The sequence below is a fragment of the Hylobates moloch genome, unplaced genomic scaffold (genome assembly GCF_009828535.3).
Source record: "Hylobates moloch isolate HMO894 unplaced genomic scaffold, HMol_V3 SCAFFOLD_16, whole genome shotgun sequence".
Classification (NCBI taxonomy): domain Eukaryota; kingdom Metazoa; phylum Chordata; class Mammalia; order Primates; family Hylobatidae; genus Hylobates; species Hylobates moloch.
In genome coordinates, this window is record NW_026652291.1 from 70,520,388 (window position 1) to 70,546,519 (window position 26,132).

Below are 26,132 nucleotides of genomic sequence, written 5' to 3' on the forward strand. Positions count from 1 at the left end.
TGCTTATATAGTGTATTAAAAAGCTGTTGGCGTATTATGGCGTGTTAGATGATGAGAAAAATTTCATAGTAATTCATATTTAATCAGAAGAAATGAAAGTACTAAATATAACATGGCTCTGCTTTTCCCTCGAGTGATAAAAAGCTGTACATTTAAAATGACATCAGATTCATGCTCTCTAAAACAAAAAAAAAAGAAGAAAACCTTAAGAGAGACACATAAGAAAGGGACACTTGTCAGTGATTCCATCACCCCAGAATAGAAATGCCACAAAAATACGAAAACATAGTCATGTTAAGATAAAAATGATAGAAGAAAAGCCCCAGACCACAGTAGCAAGTTTCTATTATTACAGTAGCTCTCATTCTTCTTTCATCTGAGCATCAAGTTTGATAGGAAAAAGAGATTACTCAGCCTTAGAAATATATGGAATGCATTTCATACTTAAAATTTAAAACTTGTTTTGCCCATTTTTTCTATTGTTAATAACTGTTTTCATGTATACTTAATTCTTAAATCTCTTTATTACACATATTTCTTTACCCCTACTCCAGAGAAAATTAGCATTAGCATAGGGCTACTCAAAAGAAATTGTTTCTTGGACAATTTTTTTTTTTTACTTTTGAATAAGAAAAACTTTAAAATAGTATTTAAGAAGAGTATAAATTAGGGTATTTATTAGGCTTAAAAACCCCAAAATTAATTTCTTTGCCAGAAAACATTTAAATTTATAAAATACCTTGGAAGCTTGTTTTTAAAGAAAATAGATTTTTACATTGCCTTCTGACCTGTTTGCATAAAGGTGTTTTTACATCAGCAAGACTGCAAACTACCATTTTAACTTTCATAAGCAAAAATATTCTACTTAGTCTAAAAGCATATAAAAGGAAAGAGTGACTATCTTGTTTAAGAGAGGAAACCATTGTTTCCTCATATCAGAAGCAGAGAAGTGGAAAAACAGACTGTTTCCTATTTGGGGGTTTGGGGCTGAAAGCTGCTGTTAAGTGACAGGAATGGAAAGTTGATATCGTGAGTAGTTTTTGTTTCTGTCTATACATCCCATTCTTATCTTTCCATGTCTTATTTATGCTTCTTACCCCCCATGATGAAGAAAACCAGCTCCGAGGGGTGAGGACATTGGTCAGGACATGACTCTTCAACCTTGATAGTGGATCCCGAACTCCCAGTAGGCAAATGGCACAAGAATGGATTCTCGGGGAGAACAAAGAGCAAGCCTTCCTTACCCTTGATCAGAAGCATCTCTGCCTGTACCTTGGTTGACCTCATAAATCTACGGGTCCTTGTTTTTCATGACAGTTCTCTCCATGTGCACCAGCCCAGCCTCAAGTAAACTGCAGTTACTTACGACTAGACCCCACTTAGGCAGCTGCTGGAAGTGAAAAGGCCTGAAAAGCTCTTGTTAGAAACTGGAACGAGGTTACTCTAGATACATTAATTTTTCTTTTTTATTTTCTGCAAAGTAAACATTTTCTAAATGAGGTAAATTGATTACTACTGCTCTTAGCACCCATCAGTCATTTATTTTTAGTGAACTCAAGGATTGCACCTGAGCTGTAGCTGTGAGGGGCTGTGTAAAGATCTAAATCATGTGTGTCTGTATTTTTGTATTCCTCAGTGGAGTCAACCAGCCCCAGTCTGCTAACCACTGACAACACTCTTGAGCGTTCCTTTTTCATCCGAATGAAATCTACTCTGACCAAACGCGGTGTGCACATCAAATCATCAGGATATAAGGTAAGCTGGTTCCGGGAGGGGAGACATTGCTGTCTCAGGCCGGTCCTAGGTAATTTGCATTGAATTTTCCAGCTGCTTTAGGTCATATAATGAACACCTGTGATCTTGAGGCGCCCATAGGATTCCTAGTCATCTTCCTGTCTCAAGGCAGGGCCTTCTTTACACCTCTCCTTCTCACTTCAGACATGGCTGGTGCACTAAAAGCCCCAATATAGTGTCTTTTCTTAAAACATTGATTAAAAATATGCCAAGTGCTTCAGCACCTGCTGGAAATTCACTTTAATGGAGAAGGTGAGCCAATTTCATATCAGTCCTTAAGATGAGTGCTCTAGGACTGCTACTTAGGAGAGTTCCACTTCTCTCACTTTCCCCTTCAAATTCTCCCTTTCTCTTTAGAGAAAGGCTGTCCGTTTTAATAACATCTTAACCACCGAGATTTGTACACATAGACGAGAAAATCAGGTGGGATATTAGAAACCTGAATTTCGAAACTGTATTTATGGAACATGCAGTCACACCTTAGCATTCATAGAATACTCGATATACATAAGTTCCTCACAAGCAAAGACCAAGTCCACAGTCAAAATCTACATTATCATCATTTTAAGGTTAAGGATATAAAAGCCTTCTAATCTCAGGAAATTCCAATGTTTCAGTTACTATAGCAACATAAATTAAGACCTATGAAATTCATGAAACGCCTTTGGCAACCGGAATCTTATCAATTTTACAACACACTAACCAATCTCAAACAATATTGATTATCTGTGGGAGGGCAAACAGAAATGGCATGTGCCATCAATGTGGCCAGCCCTTGTGACCTTCCCCAGCTTTAGAATTTAGAAATTCTGATAGTTCAGTTCTGTAAGGTGACTTGTGTTATCGGGGATGGTAACAGCCAGTATCAATAGGCCTTCAAAGCCTTACCTAAGCCATCAGGAGCCTAGCAGCTGCATAGAAGTCAGAGTCGGGCACTTTCTTTGATATTAATTCTTCAGAAAAACAAGAGAGGTGGGGAAGTAGATCCTTCCAAGAACGACCTTTAGCTGAGCTGTCCTGGAGTCTAAAAGGCACGAGTGGAGCCTCCTTAACCTTTAGCAGGTGCGATGCAGAGGAGAGGCAAGTGGGGCAGCTCCACCTGCTCTATCTCTACCCGATAGAGGCTTCTTACAAAGGAGTGCATTGAGGGAAAGAAAACAGACCCTATCCTTAGGACCATTTGCTATTGCCCTGCCTTGCTGCGTTCATTAGCTAACTATGTAGCCTTAGCAAGTTTGGAATTCTATAAGCAGACCACAGATGTTGAGATTCTTATAATTTTAATGCTAGAAAGACACATTCCTTACATTTCAGATTTTAGGAACCATGGGGCTTCCTTTCTGTTTTCTGTCTCTCAGCATTCTTTCTTCACCTTTATTCATTTTTACTGGTTTGGAGGGGGCACACCCCAGGAGGGAAGAAGGGTGACAGGAATGAGATATAGTTTCAAAAAGCAATATTAAGTATAATTCAATATTATTTGATAATGTTGATTAAAAATTTTTTCATACCATAGAGATCATAAAGTAATGATGGCTAAAATTAATAACAGCCAGTATTTAAGAACACTGCAATATGCTGGGCATGATATAGTTCACATGTGTTAGCCCTTACAACATTCCGAAAGTATTTTTGTTTCCCTTTTACAGACAAAGAAACTAAGGATAGAAAACTAGTTAGCATTCTCAATGTCACATGTTGAAGGAGCAGAGCCAGGGTTTGAACCTGGGGAGTCCAGCTCCATACCACAACATGCATTTCACCACTAGGCTATACTGCTATGCAGATAGCAAAGAAAGTGTGAGGGGGCGGCTGATGAGGGCAAGAGGCCACTTTAAATAGGAAGATTACAAAAGGTCACGCTGAGGAGGTGGGATGTCACCTATGAGTGGTAAATGAGAAGGGACCATCATGCAAACAAATGGAAGAAAGATGTTTCTGAAGCAACTTGGGCTTAGGATTAAAGATGCCTTGCAGTAAGAATGGGCCTTCAGGAAACAAAAGACGTAAAAGTGCAACCTTGAACATCCAGGGTTGGAAAAGATTTAGGAGCTATTCCAGATCCCATCAAATCATGTAATGTTAAAGTGACCATACTCCCCTGACGTACCCTGTCAGCAGGTCTTTCTCAAGATACCATGAGAGTCTCCAGCTGATGCCCTACTCTCTTCCCCAGAACTACTACCAACAAAAGTTGATTCATCCTCTGTTCCCCAGTAAGATGAATCATCCAGCAGATCCAGCTCTTCCTCTCCTCCTCCTCATCTGCAGTGAACTTCCCTCATTAATTAACTTTGTCTGAAAGTTAGTGGAAGAGCTGAGGAGACCCCATGGCATGACACAGCTGAATAACATCCCTATTTATCTGTTTATTCTCAGTAAGTAAATCTAGCAGCTTATAACACATTCCAGTAAAAGTGGTAATCACCCCACCACCACACAATAAACACAGATAAAAAGAAACAGTGATAATCATTTCTCTGTACTTCCAATATTCCCCCTAATTTATTACCATTGTATGCATCTTTTCCCATAAAGATCCTAAGATGTCAAGCTTTGCTCAGTGCAGGCCACTATATTTCTGTCCATTTTTCTTGTGATCTTGGCACATGGACCTTTGTAACTTTCTCCATCACTTTATCTGTTGTTGTTGTCATAGGAACAAAAGTACCACTTACTGAACATCGACTCTGTGGCAGCCACTGTGCCACATGCTTTACACTTATTTAATCCACACAACAGGATTATGCCAGGCATTGTCCAAATTTTATATTCTATTATTATGCCCATTTTGCAGGTGATGAAACTGAGGTCTTAATAGGTGAAATACTTTGCCCATTTTCATACAACCCTTAAGTAGCTACTGAAGCACCAAAATCGAATCCTCCAAGGCTGTCCCCTTGGCCCCTCTGCTTCACTACTTAAAGGATTAAGTCCCAAGAATGGCTCAGCATGAGCTGACCTCAACATATGAAAAAGTAATTAACTTAAATTTTTAAAAGAAAAACTTCTCGCCTGATTAAGACCTTCCCTCTGGGGCTCACCGTATCCCACTGCGCTAGTGTATCGGTGCTTGGTGATTCCAATGCCCCCAAGGAGTGACGGAGATGTGCTTCTTTTCCAGGACTCCATGCCTACTCACACTCCCCATCACCAAGAATTCTAGCCAAGGAAATACCAATCTGCGTCTGCTAATGGCAGTTGCTGTTGCGGGGTTTGCCACACCCCTTTCCTCAGGAAAGTCGCCCTCTCTCCAGTGAAGTTTCCCAAATATGAGCTGACATTCAATTGTTTCTGTCCTCATTTGCTTTGAAATCCACAGTAGCATGTTATCTGGACCAGCCACTTTTTATGCCTCAGGGGCTTCCCTGTTGTTTAGGCCTCACTGTTAGTCACAGAGCATAGCACAGCTCTCATTTAAATTGCATTGCACATAGATTCTGCCTTCTTGATTAGGTCTATGTCTAGGGGAACTTGCTAGGTATAGCACATGGGGTAAAAGAAGATATGTAATCAGGGAAATTAGAGAAGGGAAGACTAATTGGGTCGCCTCCTTAGCTCCTGTCTTTGGAGGATAGTTGCCTTTGGCATGGGACTTTCAGTTGTCAAATCTCTTCTAAATGCCCACCAGCTCCACTGTCATTTCCAAAGTATTTATCGACACTCGTTATGATGTCCTCATTCTAATGGCACAGTGGACAGCCTAGACTGGCAAACATAAGCAAACAGAGAAAATCTGTCGTGTTTATATAGTGCTCAGAGTGTCTTCAAACTCTTCACAGTGGTGAAATCTTCAAATACTGGAGTTCCTGCTATGACGTACGCAAACATATTACTAAGGGAGGGAGGATGCAAGAACTCAAGATTCTTAAAAATAGTCCCTCATCTGGGATGATTTGGGCATGGATTTACCTGTAGCTAGGTACTAAACTAAATGACTTCTGAAATCCTACCCAGCCTCCTTTATGACATAAAGAATTCTAAAGAAAAAATAATTGGTAGTTTCACTAGTTTATTAGGATCGCTGATATACTCTAGCTTTAAGAACATCTGCATCTAAACATGAAGTTACAGAATTAACGAGAAGGTGCTAATTAGCTAAAGAAAATTATTTTGCCTTCTCTAAGCCCAAATATAGGTGTCTTTTAAATTAGAAACTTCTCTTGTTACTAAAACTTCATAGTTGCATATGCTCTGTGGAATAAGGTGCACATGAAATTTTAACAGATTTGTTTTATTTGGGGTATCATAGAGCCCTTTAAAGATTTGATAAAATCTATAGAGCCTCTCCCAAGGTAAGTTCATTTTGCATCATTTTATCCATTGATTGCAGGTTACAAAACCCTATTTAACAGTATGATATCTTCAGCACTTATTAAGAAACCAAGTTAGTGCATCTTCCAGAACATATTCCATCGGTATCACAATAGTCCTTTCCTTCCTCCTCATTTCTCCCTCCCATTTATCCATCCAGTGTTGATACACATTGAATGCCTTTCTGCCACACTTTCACCTGGAAAACTGTTACTCAACCAGTATGGCCCCACTCAAATATCACTTATTTTTTCATTTCCCCTAATGCATATAAGTAAAATTATCCCTTCTCTTCTGTGCTAAAATAGCATTTTGAGATTTTACTTACATTCTCTCTGCCTCATTTTCTTACCTGTAAAATGAAGCTATTAATAGTACCTAAACGAAAGAAGTTTCCTACAGATAAAGTGAGATAACACAGGCTCAGCTAGGCACCTTTTTTCCATTTTATGATGTACTTTCATATAATTTCATCTGAACTTCACAATAATTATTTTAGGAAATGGTCTCTGTTTCCTCAATCTTGAAGATAAGTAAAATGGAGGCATAGAAATACAAATTGACTTGTCTAAAGTCAGACAAATGGTAAATGGCAAGACTGAGAAATATCCAGATCTTCTAATTTCAAAAGCCTTCTTTCCAATACCCAACATTGGATACTAGGTACTTTGTTATCCTATTTTCTTCCCTCAGCATCTAGCACAGTATGCTGCACATAGTTGTCACTCAATAAATGTTGATTTAATTGAATTGATGCTCTCTTTCCGATATACCAATGAAAAGTGTTGACAGTACCAAGCCCTATGGCATACCGCTAGAGATCCTGTTAGTTAACATCAGTGTCTTTTACGTGTGACTGTTGGAATAGCTATGAACCCAAACGATTGTACTGTGATCTGGCTCACATTTCTCCATCTTGCCTACAAGGATATTGCAAATCTTTATCGGCGCTTTACTAAAACTGAAACATACTGGGTCCATAGTGTTCCCTTTAGCCATCAGTTGAAGATTCCATTCAGAAAATGAGAAATGAGTCACGTTAGCATCCCTTATTTATCATGACTTCATGCTAGCCTCTGGTGATCACAACTGTTTGTTAAAATATCTTTGAAGAATTTTTTTTTCTGGATATAAACAATTTTGGGGCTCTCTCTTTCTGAAAATTAGGACAATACTTGCCAATATCCTATCTTCTGGAAAAACTCCATGATTTCTCAGAGATTGCTAAGAATGTGACATAATAAGAATGCCGATTCTTATGGAGTTTTAATCATACCATGAAAAGTATAGCCTGGAGGTATGCCCAGCACTAATGTAGGGAGCAATGTGGTAATGGTCCTTCTCTGGAGAATTCTAAGAGCATACACTGAACTCATCAGCTAGGAGTCTTCTCCTCCTCCCACACAAGTGTGGATGGACTAGATGCCACCTGGATGTTTCTTCCTTATCTGAGATTCAGAGATGTTCCAGGTGTCCAGACATACCAGTGCTTCCCCTGAAGCCTTTTGCTTCAGCTTTGTGTTGTCTTGAAATGATGACTACAGCATTCTAAGTTGTGCAAAATGTAACTGTCTTGTCAAATCAATAGGTGAATTTTCAGAGACCAAAAATTCTGTCAACCCATTCAGGGTGTCTAAGGCTATGCATTTATTGCCTTTCAGTCAACCCCGACACCCAAGATAAATTGAAGGAGAAAAAATTTCCACGGTGGAATTTACAGGCAGAGGTTATCCTGATGAAAAATGCAAATAGAGGAGAGAACCAATAAAATCAAATTTTTAAAATCCTATTACCTCGTTTTAGTCTCTGCACACCTCTGCACAATTGTCCATTACAGCGTGGTTTCCAGTGTCATTTTAAATACAGCCGACATTGTTTCTGATCTTAAAGAATTTATTTCCCATTACCAAGGCATGACAGTAGTTCCAGCTTGGGATATGTCATTTCCGCTGGGACTAATCAGCTAGCTATTTTACCAACTAGAGGCATAATCACTAGCCATTCTGGGAAGTGTCTTTAAATTCTAAGTATGTCAGTGACTGCAGCCCAAGTATGTTGCTAACTTAAAGATCCTTCATTTTCCACTACACAGATTTCAGGAAGCAGGTAGGGGAGGTTACAGCATCTCTTCTCTGACTAATGCTGTATCTTTTCAGATCAGTTTTCTGGACCTTTGCTAGCTATGAATAACAAAAGTGATGATCACTTTGAAAATGACATTGTAGATGAAAAAAGTAACAAACTTTCCTATACATAATGTCTTTTAAACAACCAATGCTCCTAAAAGTTATTGTTAATGCCTCTGTAAATACCTTCTCAACCTAATAGATTTATTTATATAATTATCACTATTATGAGACTTTGGCCTATTACAATGAGTTGTAAAACAGACCTAAGAACTAAAAAACAAACGCAAGCACAAGTCATTTTTCTTCAGGCCTTGCACTCTTTAACATGCCGAGATGCCCTAACAATAGCGACAGAGACCCCACATTTCTGTTTCACTAAAGTAATCTCTTGACCTGGTGGTCTGAAATAGCAGTTACTAAACTCTTTACAGAAATCAAAGGTTTCCAGATACAGGCATATCTTGGAGATACTGCAGGTTTGGTTCCGACCATGGCAATAAAGCAAATGTGGGAATAAATGAGTCACATGAATTTTTTGGTTTCCCGGTGCAGATAAAAGTTAGGTTTATACTGTAGTCTATTAAGTGTACAACAGCATTATTTCTAAAAAGGAATGTGCATATCTTAATTTAACAATAATTTATTGCTAAGAAATGCTAACAATCATCTGAGCCTTCAGCGAAGTTTTTGCTGGTAGAGGGTCTTGGCTCCATGTGGATGACTGCTGACTGATCAGGGTGGTGGTTGCAGAAGGTTGGGGTGGCTGTGGCAGGTTTTACAAAGACAACAATGAAGTTTGTCACGTAGATTGATTCTTCCTTTCATGAAGATTTCTCTGTAACACGCGATGATATTTGATAATATTTTTCCTACAGTAGAACTTTCAAAACTGAAGTCAATCTTTTCAAACCCTTATCAATTAACTTTATAGAATATTCCAAATCCTTTGTTATTTCAACAATGGCCACAGCATCTTCACCAAGAGTAAGTTCCATCTCAAGAAACCACTTTCTTTGTTCATCCATAAGAAGCAGTTACTCATCCATTTAAGTTTCAATCACGAGACTACAGCAATTCAGTCACATCCTCAAGCCCTACTTCTGATTCTAGTTCTCTTCCCATTTCCACCACATATGCAGTTATTCCCTCCACTGAAGTCTCAAGCACCTCAAAGTCATCCATGAGGGTTAGAATACACTTCAAACTCCTGTTCATGTTGATATTTTGACCTCTTCCCATGAATCACAAATGTTCTTAATGGCATTTTGAATGGTGAATTCTTTCCAGAGGGTTTTCAATTTTCTTTGCCCAGATTCATCAGAGGAAGCACTATCTATGGCAGCTATAGCCTTACAAAACATGGTTTCTAAGTAATAAGACTTGAAAGTCAAAATGACTCTTTAATCTATGGGTTGCAGTATGGATATTGTGTTAGCAGGCATGTTTACCACACTGACCCCCCGTATGTTGCCATCAGAGTTCTTGGATGACTAGGTGCATTGTCAGTGAACAGTAATATTTTGAAAGGAGTATTTTTTTCTGAGCAGTAGGTCTCAACAGTGGGCTTAAAATATTCAGTAAACCATGATAATATACAGATGTGCTGTCATCCAGACTTTATTGTTCTATTTCTAAAGCATAGACAGAGTAGATTTAGCATAATTCTTAAAAGCCCTAGGGTTTCCAGAATAAGTGAGCATTGGCTTCAACTTAAAGTCACCAGCTTCATTAGCTCCTCACAAGAAAATCCACCTATCCTTTAAAGCTAAACATTGATGACTTCTCTCTAGCTTTGAAAATCCTAGATGGCATCTTCTTCCAACAGAAGGCTGTTTTGTATCCATTAACAATCTGTTGTTTAATGTAGTTACCTTCATCAATGAGCTTAGCTAGATCTTCTGAAGAATTTGCTGCAGCTTCTACACCAGCACTTGCTGCTTCATCTTGCACTTTTATGTTATGGAGATGGCTTCTTTCCTCAAACCTCATGAATCAACCTCTGCTAGCTTCCGCTGTTTCTTCTGCAACTTCTTCATCTCTCTCAGCCTTCATGGAATTGAAGAGAGATAAGGTCTTGCTCTGGATTAGGTTTTGGCATTGTGGCTGGTTTGGTCTTCTATCCAGAACACTGGAACTTTCTCCACAACAGCAGTAAGGCTGTTTTACTTTCTTATCATTTGTTTGGTCACTAGAGTAGCACTTTCATTTTCTTTCGAGAACTTTTCCTGTGCGTTCACAAGTTGGCTAACTGGCACAAGAGGCTTTTGGCCAATCTCAGCTTTCAATATGCCTTACTCACTAAGCTTCATCATTTCTAGCTTTTGATTTAAAGTTAGAGATGTGCAACTCTTCCTGTCACATGAACACTTAAACGCCATGCTAGGGTTATTAATTAGCCTAATTTCAATATCGTTGTGTCATAGGGAATAATGAGGCCTGAGGAGAGGGAGAGAGACTGGGAAACAGCTGGTCATTGGAGCAGTCAGAACACACGCAACATTTATCAATTAAGTTCACCTCTTATTTGAACCATGATTCGTGGCACCCCAAAACAATTACAATAGTGCTATCAAAGATTGCTAATCACAGATCACTATAACAGGTATACTAATAATGAACTTTGGGCCAGGCGTGGTGGCTCACACCGCAATCCCAGCATTCTGGGAGGTGAAGGTGGGAGGATCGCTTGAGCTCAGGATGTCAAGACCAGCCTGAGCAGCATGCGAAACCTTGTCTCTACCAAATATACAAAAAAAATTGGCCAGGCATAGTGGTGCCTGCCTGTGGTCTCAGCTACTCAGGAGGCTGATGCAGGAGGATTGCTTGAGCCCAGGAGGCAGAGGTTGCAGTGAGCTGAGACTGCACCACTGCACTCCAGCCTGGACAACAGAGTGAGATCCCATCCCAAAAAAGCAAATAATAACAAAGTTTTAAATATTGTAAGAATTACCAAAATGTGATACAGAGAGGAAGTGAGCACCTGCTGTTGGAAAAATGGCAGCAATGAACTTGTTTGAAGCAGGATTGCCACAAACCTTCAATTTGTATAAAGCACAGTATCTAGACCGTGTGCAGTGGCTCATACCTGTAATCCCAGCACTTTGGGAGGCTGAGGCAATAGGATTGCCTGAGCCCAGGCGTTCAAGACCAGTCTGGGCAAAACAGCAAGACCCCCTCTCTACAAAAATACAAAAATAAAAATACTTAGCCAGGCATAGTGGCACACTCCTATAGTCCTAGCTACTTAAGAGGCTGAGGCAGGAGGATCACTCAAGCCCAGGAGTTCGAGGCTGCAGTGAGCCATGACCATGCCATTGCACTCCAGCCTAGGTGACAGAGCCAGACCAGAAAAGAACCACAGTATCTGGAAAGTGCAATAATGTGAAACACAATAAAACAGAAAACAAGGAATGTATGTTACCGTTTGACCTTTATTATCTCAAAATTACTCTACTGAAGAGTGATAACCAGAGCAGCCGTGACATCAGACAGCTGAGGATTGGAACTTAGTCCTGCATTCCTGGCTCTGTGACTTTTATTTAACTTCTTTAAGCATCTGGATTAATGAGTACCAATACAACTGTCTTCATAAGGCTATTGTGAAATAAAATGAGATGAAGGTAAAGTGCTTACCACAACGCCTGGCCCATAGTGAACACATACAATCCATGTCTACATGTGAAATTTCATGTATAGAGGTGAATCTAGACTATACAAAACCTTAATTTCTACACCTCTGCAGATGCACCTGTACCTATGAAAAGTAGTAATTCATCAGTAATATTTCAGATTATCTCCTGGAAGTTATATGAGCTCTAGAATAATAAATGATTTCTTCCAAATATCGAAAATGCATTTATTTCTGGGAAATTTCTTCTTGCTTAAGTGTCCTGAATATCGATTTCATTATAAGGGACAAAATATGACTGAAATATGTCATCTGTTCCTTTAACAAAAGAAGCACATACCAAATGGTTTTCTTTGGAATTGATTTAGCATCATGGGAAGACTAATATAGCCCTTAATGCAAGAAATGAAGTAGGGAAAGGACCAATTTGAGGTTGTTGATCTCTGGAATAAATGGAGCTTCTAAGGCTCCTATATAACCTGTAAGTCTCCATTGTTTGATTAGAGCATCTATATCCCAGAAACTGAACCTGCGGGGAAGGCAAACTGCCCCTGTGGCTTGAACCCTGCTGCACCTGAGAGGTAGTATGCAACATTCCTTAGGGGATTCTATCGACTCGTTCTTTTTTATTTATTTATTTTGAGATGGAGTCTTTCTCTGTTGCCCAGGCTGGAGTGCAGTGGCACGATCTCAGGTCACTACAACCTCTGCTTCCTGGGTTCAAGCGATTCTCCTGCCTCAGCCTCCTGAGTAGCTGGGATTACAGATGCCCACCACCATGCCCGGCTAATTTTTGTGTTTTTAGTAGAGATGGGGTTTCACCATGTTGGCCAGGCTGGTCTCAAACTCCTGACCTCATGATCCTCCCACCTCGGCCTCCCAAAGTGCTAGGATTACAGACGTGAGCCACCACGCCTGGCCTTCTACTGACTCATTCTAAGTAAAAGAAGACAGCCAGGATTCTGGAGCTGATAGCTCCATTGTAGTGACTTTCCAGGGGACAAGGGACCAATTTTATCTGTCCCATCCCTCTAGGGATGCCCCGCATCCCACCATCAAATGAAAAGAATGACCTCATCATAACGTGATTTGAGTAATAAGACTCTTATTTAAACAAAAGAATCATCTGTGTAATCAAATTCTCAATCCTCTGTAGTTACATCTAGGGAAGAAGCTTTGGGCTGCTGCCTGGAAAGGGGTGTGTCTTTTATCTGAACTACCAGCAAGCAATGGATGTCTCTAAGTGGCCATGTTGGAAGCATCACTTTTGGCTCATTGTTGGGCAATTGTCTACAGAAACAAAAGTTATTCCTTGACTTATAGCAGCATTTACATATCCCTTCCATCAGGGCTTTCACATCTGCTTTTTATTCTGTCTAAAGTATATATTGTCCTGAGATATTCCCATGGGTCACACCTGCATTTCACTTCTATTTCTGCTTAAACATCACTTTCCTCACCTCCCCATCTACAATATATCAAGTGTTCCTTCTGCACCCCATCATCTGCTTTATCCTCCTCCTTACTGTTGTTCGTCACACTTAACACAACCTGACACTATTTTATACGTGTATTTGTACATAGTTTTCCTCCCCTACTACAGTATAATGGGAAATTCCTAGAACAGTTTCAGGTACACAGTAGAAATTCAACATAAACATTTGTTTTTTAAAAAATGAATGAATTTGTAAATATTAGACATGATTTGTACTAAGCCAGAACATATTTCTTTCTTGGGTCAGTGTTCTACATCTTCCTTGAGTCAGTGTTCTAGTCCCTTTAAAAGAAGTTTGGAGATGAGAATATGTAGCCAATGGAATTATACAAGTTTTTTGGTATTGGGGCCCTGATGATAAGGATAATACGATACTATAACTTTTCTTTTTAAAAAGCCTACACTAATGGTTGACACATTCTATGACATATTTTTCATGCTATCATATTCAGTTTTTAAAAAATCAACGTGTATTTAACTTGTACCCCACTTGTACCCAATTCTAGGGGCTAGAGCTCTGGAAGTACAATCAAGAGATACTTGATTATTACTTGGTAGTTTTGAATATATTAACAGTCCTCAACAGCCCCTTGTCAAATGTCCTTCAAACTCATGATTCCTTGTAGAAGTCATGAAAAACAGAGTGCCTTAATAGGGGCACACCTGGTGGGGAGAGTCAAACAAATTTCATCCCACTACCAGCACTTTGCTTCTTACTTGCTCTGCAATGTCGGACAAACAGCCTGATTATCCTGGGCCTCTATTTCCTTGATGAAAACAAAGCAAACAATTGACTTTGATGTTCATTCGTCATTGATGGTTGGTTGACAGTACCTACCCTTGAGCTCCACCCTGTGCATTAGTGCTTTAGCCCCTTTGAGACATTCTGGGTAAAATGGAATAGAGGATTGGCCTATCCAGAAACAGCCCCTGATTTCTGGGAAGAGGGAAATTAAAGTCTGCCCAGAAGTTCCCAAAGGGTCATTCAGAGTCACCAAGAACTGTCATATTGCCTCGTGGTCAAGGCTAGTTTGAGAATCTGAAATATTCTAGGAAACTTTTAACCAAATGAACGCCGTGAGGGAAAAAGAGGTCTGGGAAGGAGTCTGTAATTTTTAGGGAGGGGTCAGTGAACTTTTGCACCTTGTTCTTAGGGAGACTGTGGATGGACTAAAACCAACCAGTCTCAGAAATTAATCTATATCCTCAACTGAAGACAAAAAATAATAGTGATTAGAGAGAAATACTCCTTTGCCTTATTCCATAAACAATGGCAAATTTCTTTTCCTCACTAACTTTAAACACAATATATACTCACCCCTCTATTTATGCCAAATAACACACAGCATCATGTTCTTTTTAAATTTATCTATCTTCTTCTCTAATTATTTGCAGTTGGCTTATTGGTGAATACCTATGCCAGTGTTGTCTGAAATGGGTGTACGTTTCCAGTTTTAGGGACTTGAAATGTTTAACCTGCCTAGAATAGCCCCATAGGCAGTTGAGTCTTGGGTAAATGCTCTTCTATGATTAGTGGAATTAACAATATTAGAATTGTCAAACTCCTCAAAGAAAAATATAATAGGAATGTAAAATATTCTTGAATTTTTTATTATGAATTACTATCTTCTCTATGAAATGTGTCTTTTCTTTATACTGAAATGATATAGAGAGTGATGCAATTTGCCCAACAACTCACAGTGGCCAGATCCCAAGCCCCTTGGCACAGCAGAGGAACGTTAAGCTCTGTGGATTTGATCTCAAGGACACAAAGGTGGCAGTGCCTAGCACCTCCAGGTTCTCATGCACTCTGAGAACCCTAAAGTAGACACAGATTGATGCAGAGCACTCAGTAAGTGAAAAACGGAGTGAAGCCCAGAACCAATACACCATACCATCACTGTCCCACAGAGTGCTGACAGATTGCAAAGCCTAGAGAGGCCGTTGTCCAATCTTCCTCTCCACACAGTGGTCCTCTTCTTGGGGAAAACATCAGTGGAGATGTGTCACAAGAGCCCAGGAGACATTTTGGCCCCCAAAGAATCTTTTCTCTCTTGCATTCATAAATCACACATCCTAATCATGCCATCCAGTCCTAAAAAATGTTTAAAGGATGGTACTCTGCTAGTGAAAATTCATAGGCACCTGCTCTTGATTTACTTCCTGCTTAGAAAAAAAATTTACACAGCTGTGATATTGCAGAGTGACTCCGTTCAAAGTACCAAACAGTGAGGCTTTGTCAAGAAGGGATATGTTGGATGCTTGGGTTATGATGATTTCAGCTATTCCTTTTTTTTTTTTTTTTACAGCATCGTTAGTACTTTGTCATTCTAATAATAATAATTCCCTTTTGACATCATGGAGGTAAGAAGAAATCATCACTGACATCAAAAATGAGGTGATATTTCAGCAGTATTATTTCACTGAAGATAAAATGGAGAGCTTTATTACTCCCCATGCTTTTAAAGAAAGCTGAACAAGGCATATGCTGACCCTAGAGCTCATCTACTTCAGTTCCTTCCAGACTGATATGAAATAACTAATTTTACATATTCCAACTAGAGTTTTAGAATGTAGCTTTTTTCCCAAAGCTTTATTTACTTCTACATAATGGAAAGTTTTTTTGAAAACACACTTTCTCAGTTTGTAATAACCTGAGAAAACAAAAGAGAAGTCTAGTGTAACCAAGAATGATCTATAACTTTCATTCTTCAACATCACCCTTTGTTCAAAGTATTTAGGAATTGATTTCACTCAATCATGTGGTCAATACTGATTGTGTACCCGTTGTGTATTATACACTGTACTGGGTACCGGGAAGACAAAGATGGATAAAACAGAGTCCTTGATCCAGAGAGCAGAGTCTAGACTTAGGCAGGCACACAAAGAAATGATAATGAGATAATATGATATGTGCTATAATAGAGGTATATTCCAAGGGCAACGGGATAAAGCAAATGATTCTGTCTGGTATAAAAGGAGAGGATCTCAAAGACAGCATCATGTTAGCCAGCTCTTAAGGGATAGGCTCACCTACAGAGATATGAAGGAAGGGAACTCTAAACAGAGGAAATGGTATCAGTAAAGAGATGAAGACATCAAGTATAGTGAGCAGAAAGAAATCTGAGTATCAGGAATAAAGATATCTAAGCTGAGCTGGCATATGTAGATAAGAGTAGGAACCTTCACATGGTGTAATGCCAGCCCCATGGGCTAATCAGTGTTTGGGGTCACAAGGATGAAGATTAAGAGTGTTTCATGTCAACAAAATTTTTTGGAATTATTGTAAGAGAAAGAGCATTATTTTCTAACAAGAAGAACATGAAGGTTGCTCTCAGCCTGTTAGGTAAGAGAGTAAGTATATCCATTTAAACAAGTCATTAAATCTTTCCTTTTGGAATTTTCTCCATTCATTTGTCCTTCTACCATTCTGCCAACATGAGTGCAGGGACTTTTTCCCCTTAATCTCACATTGCTCATATAAATAGACATTTGGAGAAGAGGAATCTGATCCTAGAACCAGTAACTCAAGGGAAAAAAACTAAGACCTGTATTCACTGAAAGCTGGCATTGCAAAATGCATCAGAGATACAAAGCACTGCATAGACCTCAATCACTTAGCACTTGGTCTACACACCATTAGGTATCTGGATTATTAGAAATGTCTCTGTATTTGGTAAAATATAAGCAAAACTTACATTTCAGGCAGCCTACAGTTTCCCTTGAATATACCATTTAGTAAAACCCCTGACCTTTCAAGATGATAACTGTCTCTCATTAGAAAAATTGTATTTGTTCTTCAACTCACTTAATTCTGATTTTGGTTGGCTATTCAAAATTTCTACTAATTATAGCAACCTTTGTAAACAGTGTTGTCTGAGTACGCAATCTCTTTGTCCCAGTAAGATCTGTGCATGTCACATCAGTTGCAACTGATCTACAATTAAAACAACAGTTCTCAAGTGAACAGTAAGTGATGACATAAGAGTTTCATAACCATGCAAATATTCAAAGTTATGTGTTTTTTAAAAAAAATCAAATACAGTATATGACTACTAGATTTTCAATAGGAGCAAAATTTCACCCCTTTCTCTCCTTCTCCCCAAAAAATAAACCTTTATATTCCTGGATTGAATGATTACTTTTTAAAAAACGTAATTTTCACAAAGAAAACCTCTCCCTTTCTTTCTAAATATTTTTGCAGCATCTGCATAGGCTTTACCTTTCTATAAAATATAATATTGAAACTTTGGTGCTTTGTATTGCAGATCATGAGCTGAGTTGCTTTCAGCTGCTTGATTTTATTTTATTTTTTTTTCTTTCTCAAACATCTTTTTCTTTTCCAGATAATCAGTGCTCTCAACTGCTCTCAAATGCGCGTACTTCTGTCACCATAAAGCTAGTGTAACCCCATGGAGTACACTCCCAAGCCACGCAAGAGCCATTTAAGAGTAGATATTTTTGTTTAAGTCAGATCTCAGGATAGAAGGGGACATCATCCCCAGTTGACTCTTGGCTCTTTTTCATATGCAGAAGCTAAAAAAAAGAACTGGACCAAGTTGGGTTTGGGTGTTTGTTTGGGCTTTTTGCATGTACTAAAGCAACACAGAGCTGATGCACAATAAACAAACATGCATTGTGGGTTGTTTTCAGTCACTTTATAGACATATGCATTCATAAATTTTGATACGGTTGTAAGAAGCTGACTTTGATGGGACCAAACTCACAGACGAGCTTTCGATCACTGGAGCAACCACAGTCTAACTTTATGTTGACAATTTATCAGCCCTTCTACGTCAAGGAAAATTGTTTTTTAGTGCTTGCCTATTAGCAATCACATGCACAATATGAAATTGAGTTTTGGGGAGGACGGCCTACCATCTGTCTTTCTGATATTTTTTTCAATGTTTCACGCTCAAGTTCAACTCTCTGTGTATCAGAATGCTGTAAAACAGGATTCACCCATAATATGGGCACTTAGCAAGAAAAATGGGCCAGACACCAATGTAATCTTTTAACTTGCTGACTTTTAAAAAGGAAAATCACTGATACCCCAATCTGTGCATTATCTTTTGAGTGCACTTCAAATTCTGCCTGCCTCTCAAAGCCAACTTTGGTACGGCTGATTCTTCTTAAAGAACAGTTCATTAGTGTGCTTCGAGAAGTGTTAAAACACTTTTACAAAAATAAAAATTCAAAGAGAAAGTGGAAAGCAGTGTGAGGTTGGAAAATGGAGCTCTAAAGGATTGGTGTGAAGAATGAAAAAGATGTATTTAGTTTCCCTTCCATGTTCCAATATGCTAAGATTTTTATCAATAATATTGTTTTTCCGCAACAATACCTGCCTTAGGGAAAATCTGCTCTGCAGCTGTCAGGATTATACTTCTCAAAATATGCTTAAGATGATTCTGTTAAATTGATAAAAAAAAAAAAATGTACACTCCACAATGTAGAAGGATTGCTCAAAAGAACATTCCCAAACCTTTCATGTGTAACTGCATTTGTGTGGCAGGGCATTTATTATGCTATAAATTCCATCACTGATTTTGGCCAGTTCAGATTGATTCTGCAGTAACTGTAAGTAATGAACCTTCCAGAGCCAAAGAGAGGAGGAAAAGAAGTAGCCAATACACTTGTGGCTGTGGGAATACAAATCGTAGGGTTCATTTAGTCACAGCTTTTATCAGATCATGCAGCCAATACCCTACAAAACAAGAAAATATATACCCAGAAAAATCTACAGGTTCCTTGATCTGACTTCAGCAGCTACAACAGGCAAACACTATGAGAACTCTTCTTGGGGAAATTAAGTGATCTATTTTTTCCTAAGCTTTTATTTCCCAAATTTGTTCCCTCTCATCTTTCCCTCCCACCAAAGTGTGGGCAAATGTCCATGCTACAAGAGCAACAAAATATGGAGCTCTCTTTTCCTAAGTTAGCCATGCCTGAAGCTTGGCCTCCCACAGTTCCCAGTGCCAGGGGCTTAAGGGACCCTCAGCACAGAAGAAGCTCCCAGGGGTTGAGATGTAGCAATCCTCCGTTCAGATAGTTGTAAAGAGGAAAATCAGTTTCCCTAGAGTAGTTGATGCCTGAGCCTGTTAAGAAAATAAGGTAACCAGTGAGATGAAAAGCAGGAGAAACATCCGCTCGGAGGTGCCCCGCGACCCCCCGAGGGTGGCGGCTGGAGAAAGAATTGGGTGAATGAAAGAAGCTGCATTACAGACAGACAGTGATCTGTACTGCAGTAAAGCATTGCTGTCTAATATTAGAGGGCTTTTTTCCCTGATATTCTTTAAAACTGAGCACTAAGGAAATAGGTGGAGTGCGAAGGATGGAATAAAGTGTGATTGGAATCCTGGGTATCAAAAGAGATACAGCAGAGTAAGAGCCTTTGGCCAACAGGAGGGAGGAGAGGAATATGGAAATGGATGACATTCAAGACACATTTCACCTACTAGGGAGGCCAAGGAAGTCCCATTCCCTTCTTCCCCAGCTCCCTCTCCTCTCTGACCTCATGTTCACGGAATGCTTGGGAGCAGGGGAAGAATGGTGGGCTGGAGTCAGGCTCAGAGTGCTGGCTCTATGGCGGTAGCATGGTCAGAGGGAGACCATGGCTTCAATGGAATGTGCAGGTAATATTTTATGCCAGTCCAGGAATCTGCATCCTCATCCCCATCCCACTGAATTTCCAGAAAGACAGAGGTACAAACAGGTAATCCATCTTACAGAACAGCACAGCATCTTTACTGCCCTTAGTCCCCAAGAACAAATACAACAAAATCAAGATTCTCTCTCTCTTCTCCCTTTCCCTCTTAAACATCATAGAATCATAGAGCTGAAAAGCCTGTAGACATGGCATTTGACTATTGTGAGGTACACCTGACAGAATAAACCATTTGGGGCCTTTTGGAAGCATCTACATTTCTCGCTGGACTGTTTGAAGTTATTTGGGGTAAATGCCATGACATGTCTCATAGACGAGACCACAGACACAGCAGGACAAATCTTTAGATAGGGACAGTGAGAGTTAGCCAAATGGAGACACATATTGTTGTTTTGGGTAACTCAGTAGAATGCAGAGAGCCCTGGCCTTAGGATCAACAGAGGTAGCTTTTAGTCCTTGTTTTGCCACTTGGTATATACTTGACCTTGGGGAACACATTTAGCCTGCCTAAGTCTGTTGAAAGAGGATAATAGTACCTCTCCTGAAACGTCATAGAGTTATTATGAGGTTAATGTAAGATAATATGAGTGAAAATATTCTGAAAACTCTAAGTGACTATGAATATCCAATATTATCTTTATTGGATTATAACTGTAAAATCTAGGGTTTTAGCATTTCAGAATGTATTGGCTTAGCTTATGTTTATCACAAGTAATTGATCTTCTCATTTTATTTCTATTATTGGTACATTTATTTTTGTGAAGAAAAGCCACTTTTAATAGAAGCCTTCAGATTACCCATTTTATTTCTGAAGAGGGCAAAGGCAGAAGGTATGTTCATAAAATAAAAGTAGGAAAATAGCTGAAAGTTACTACTATGACACCATCCCTGCGGTAGGATCTGTGGATTGCGTCAGGGGAAAGGATTATATAGGAGTGGCCATGAATCATGGCTGATGTGATTAGGCTGCACTCTAGACCAGGTGGGCCTGTGGGCCTTTCAGGACTCCTTGTCATTGTTGCTCACTTAGGTTAATGTTAAGATTAGCTGTCTGGTGTTATTTAATAATATTATTGTCTTACGCCATTCTATGTTGCTATGAAAGAATACCAGAGGCTGGGTATTTTATAAGGGAAAGAGGTTTATTTGGCTCGTGGTTTTGCAGGCTATCTAGGAAGCATGACACCTGTATCTGTTCGACTTCTGGTGAGACCTCAGGCTGCTTCCACTTGTGGCAGAAGGGGAAGGGGAGCTGGCAGGTGCAGTGACGCCATGGAAAGAGAGGAAGCAAGCAAGACAGTGGGAGGTGCCAGGTCTTTAACAACCAGCTCTCCTGGGATCTAATAGAGTGAGAACTCACTCACCCAAGAGGGAGAGCATTCATCTATTCATGAGGGTTCTGCCCCCATGACCCAAACACCTCCCACTAGGTCCCACCTCCAACATTGAGGATCTAATTTCAACATGAAGTTTGGTGAGGACAAATACCCAAACCATAGCAATTATCCAACTTTGAGTTTGATTTTTTTATTAGTGATTGAAAGCTTTATGTATCCCTCTTTGCATTGAAATAAAGTAATAATTTATCAGAGTCAGTAATGAGTAATACAGAGATCATAAGTTTCTTGAGGGAGAAAGGGTAAGAGGGCCCAGATGAGCCAGACCCACCTACTACATAGTGAATGCCCTGGACAATTTCTGGAGTCCCAGTTGGGTGGATTCTTGTAGTACCCAGTTGTATTCACGAAGTAACTGACCCCCAAGAAGAATCTTACTCATATGTTTTCTAAAGGGAATCTTATATTGAAAGGTTTTTGAAGTAAAAGGGGGAACCAGACAGATTTAGACTGCTCAGATGGATCAAAATAGCAATTGGGAGTGGCAAGAGATGCAAGGAGGTCTGTGAAAGAGAGCACTGAGCTTGGAGGAATGTCAGAATTATATTTTAGCTGTGTAGTCATAACCAAACACTTCATCTCTCTTAGCCTCCAGCTCCTTATTTATAGAAAGGAGATACTAATATGTGCTCTACCTACCTTAGAGGCTATTGTAAGGATTAAAAGAAAGAAAGAAAGTTGAGAACTTTGTGAGCTTTCATGCAGTAGATAGATGTAGCATCTAAGCAGTCAGTCATCCTGTAGTCTGGTCCTATGAGGTACACAGAGAAATAAAGGATGCATTCTGTGCCATCAGGAGGAAAACAGAGAGTCAGAGACAAAGGCAGAGACAGAGAGCAATCCCTGGTAGTACATACCTAGGTGCTGATTGGGTAGCCAAGACAATAGTAGGAATTCAAAGAGAGGAGGACAGCACTGGGCTCAAGTGTCCAAGAAGAGGAACAGGGTTTGATATCACCCTTAAAGAATGAATATTATTTCCACTGATGGTGGGGCATGGGGAAAGAATTCTTGGTCTGAAGGGTGATGTGAGAAAAGATATGGAGAAGATAAACACAAGGCAGATTCAGGAGATGCTGGACAAAGCATCTGGAGTCCAGGGAAGGAAGTCATAGAAGATAAGCCAAGTTGTCTTGGCTTGGGACTGAAGCTTGAGACTGAATGGACACAAGCTTTTCATGATGAGCTAAGTGGTCTGAATTTTATTCCGGAATCAATCAAGGCTCTTGAGTGGTGATAGTGACAATGCTGCAACTTGATATCTACATGGTGCTATACCATTGTCAAGGTATTTTTAAATGCACCACCTCATTCAATTTTCTCAGCAATTGTGTAAGACAGGAATGGAGAGGATGGTCACTGCTGTTCGACATATGGGGAACTGAGGCTCATAGAGGTCCTGCTGCTGCTCCAAAGTTATACAGGCAAATGAGGGAGACCCTATAGCTCCTGGTCTACTTCCTTAAAGATAACTTTAGGAAGATGAATCTGACAGTAAAATGCAGGATGGACCAGAGTGGGGAAAAATAAGATGGGGGAAAAAATGAGAGAGACTGGTTAGGCAGCTGCTCGCCCAATTGTCCAGATGTGAGATTTCAAGAATTTATGTTACAGTAATGGCACTTGGAATGGATATACCATCAGAAGTAAGAGAACATTCCTAGGTCTTAATGATTGACTGGATCTGGAAAATGAGAGGAAGAGGATCAAGGATGAGTCCAAGAGAAGTGATGCACTCCCCTTTTCTGCCTTTGAATGCTGATGAAATGGAAGCATTAGCAGAAATAAAGAGCGGTCCAAGGTTAAAGCCTGAGTAACCAGTTGGACACTAATCCTACTGACATTCATTCTTTACCCTCATCTGGAGAGGCCATTCCTTTTATTCACCTTTCCATTACAGCCCTGATCGTGTACACACTCGTCCGGTCAACACAGATGGACTCTGAGCTCCTTGGTAATTATGCCTCAGTGCCTGCACAGAGCAGTGCCTTATAAAGGTTAAACACTGAATGAATGAATGAGTCAATGTTCTCACAGTTTTCTTCCTAAATCTCAGGTGCAGTCATATCATCCTTTCTTCAGAATTCTTCCGTGGTCCCCCCTTTGTCTGTAACATGAAGTCACAACTCCTTTGTACAGCATTCATAGCATTCCACAATCCAACCTGCTTCACCTCCTCCAGCACCTCCCCACCTACTCCACTTTGTCCTCTCTCTGCACTCCTCTCCATTTCTGAACACAAAAGCAGTTTTGTGTCTCTGTGCTTTTGCTTATAATAGTTCTCCGACCTAATGCCAGTCAAATCCTCCTCACCCATAAAAATTTAACTCAAATGCTGCCTCCTCCCTGAAAGGCTCGCCCTAGTGCCTTGTCAGGATGGCTCTCCTCTTTGCTACTTCTGCATGGGGCATCCCTCTGTAGGTCTCATTCAGGGCTTGGCCAATGAGTGCAACTTCTGGACAAGCTGGCCCCATAGGGCCTAGCAGAGTGTTGACTCCTATTAAGGGTTTAAATAGGGGAAAAGAAAGAAAAGCGGCCAAAGAACTGTTTAGGGAAGAAGCTTAATTTCTGTGTCCTCTAATGAAATTTACCTCTTTCCTACAAATTCTTCTCAATGAAAAATAATATTCATTTAAACATTGCATATTTATACAAAGGAACTGCTTTTTTTTCTCTGCCTATTAAGATGCAGGGTAGTTCTACTTTAACATCCAAGGTTTTTCTTGTTCCTTACTCAGCAGAAAAAGCCTACTCAAACAAAAGGAAAAAACTGACATATTTTGGATTGACAGATGTCAAGGGACACTACCATCTAATTTCCTCGTTGATTAATTTGAAGGTAATTTCCTGGTAACCCAGGCTTCCAAAAATGTATTTTAAGTGGCATGTTGGTAAAAGAAAATTAATTTCTCTGTGTTAAACTTGCCAGCTTTTGAATTAATTGCATGAGCATAACAATCAATTAATAAATGTTAAGCAAACAAGGGAAAATCGGTCAATTAAAAATGACAAAATTGATTCCAAGGGTAGATAAACCAAAAGTTTGTCATAATGCCCACTTCTAAGTTTAGATCTCCTGCCTCTGTACAATTTCCCTCCCACTTTTCTACACAGCATTCAAACTGCTGATGCTTTATTATGATTTCTTATAAACAAATTACCACCTAAGCCCTCCTTGCTGCTTTATTGGGATTAAAGAAGTCAAACATACATAGCAGTCCTCCAGCAGCTATGGGGAGAAGGTCATTGCTTTGGGAAAGTGTGCCACCCACAGTACCCTGCAGAAGTGTTTTTGAAAGGGAAGCCTTTTCGAAGTGGACCAATGTTCTCTAAATATTTACCAGTACATTCTGTCAAGAGGAAGCTCTGCATATTGTCTTCTTTTCTGCTGGTCATAAACTCAAATGTCTCCCAGAGATCAGGCAAAATGGGAAGTAGCAGGGCCTAGAGAGAGTGCTTGCCCCATCGCAGAGCATTCATATGAAACATTCTTAAACACAGTGCTGTGTATACTTTCATATCTGGAGCTGAAGGTGACCTGGAATACATGGATTTATTCTTCAGCCCTGGATTTTGAATTTGTTTCTTCACTTGGAAAGCTAGGTGCTTTGGAAATAATGTTTTAAGAAAGTATAGGAAAAATAAAATGTGTCTAGTAAAAAGAGCTTGCAGGCTGCATAGTCTTTATAACTATAATGGAAGATTGTCATTATTTACCTGGCCTGCTATTGGTTGTCTTTAGTCCTGACTGAGTAGTGTGTTTTATCACAAAATACTTCCAATTGTCCTTTTAGACGTGGATTAAAAAGAAATCAAAGATAGCAACATGCACATCGCAAATTTCTCCATTTTGCCAAGGGCATTTAGCATAATGGATATGATAAAGTTTCTAGAATGATTTTTATTTAAGCATATATAAGATTTCTGAATAAAATTGGGAAAAAATATCAAGACTTCCTTAGTACACTTAAACTTCTAAGTCTAGCTGAATCTTCGCTTGAATGTTGACAATTTCTCAATCTTAAGGGTGACCAAAACAAAACCCACCCCAAGATGTTTTGCCATCCACCTGCCCTTCCCATCTCAGTAAGTGGCACCACCCTCTGGCCAAAAGCTTAAGAGTATCCTTTCATTCCACCCTTTACCTGCCACCTCACAACTAATACATCAACAAGTGCTGTCAAGTCGACCTTCACAGGGTATCCAACATCCAACTACTTGACACCATTTCTTCCTGAGCTACCATCTTCTCCCTCCTACCTGGCTTTCCCAGTTTTACTCGGGGCCCCAGAGCAGCCATTTAAATCAGCCAGAGATGTTTACCAGAGCTCATCTTTCCCCCTTTATCTGTCCTTTTCATCGCTGTATCCCCAGAATCTAAAATAGCGCCTGGCAATAAATTAATCTCAAAGATACTTTGGAATGAATGAAATTATGTAGTTTGGAAGAAGTGCACAACATGCTATAGGATCATTTGGACACTTCAAAAACATTATTTGACCATGTAGAGACCAGGAAAGAATAGGACACCCACCCCTGAATGTGAGTAGTTCATACATCTGTCAATCAACTGCTCACCTCATCCCTTCCTTCTAAAGTGTTATGGAAAAGCAGATATTGTGGGTGAGTGGGGTCAGTTTGCCCATCCTGCCTAAAGCCTCTCCTTTGGGGGTTATGTCTGCCTAAATCAAAGAAGTTAAAAAAAAAAAAA

General features: G+C 39.7%; 1 protein-coding gene across 13 annotated transcripts in view; it reads left to right on the forward strand.

Moving 5' to 3' along the window:
• NPAS3 (neuronal PAS domain protein 3) overlaps positions 1–26,132 on the forward strand; it is an 821,658-nt gene that overhangs the window by 752,250 nt on the left and 43,276 nt on the right. For all 13 annotated transcript variants that reach the window (XM_032179491.2, XM_032179492.2, XM_058429730.1 and 10 more), the window contains one exon: positions 1,637–1,755. In XM_032179491.2, coding sequence (XP_032035382.1) covers positions 1,637–1,755 — 119 coding nt within the window. The remainder of the gene's footprint in view (positions 1–1,636; positions 1,756–26,132) is intronic.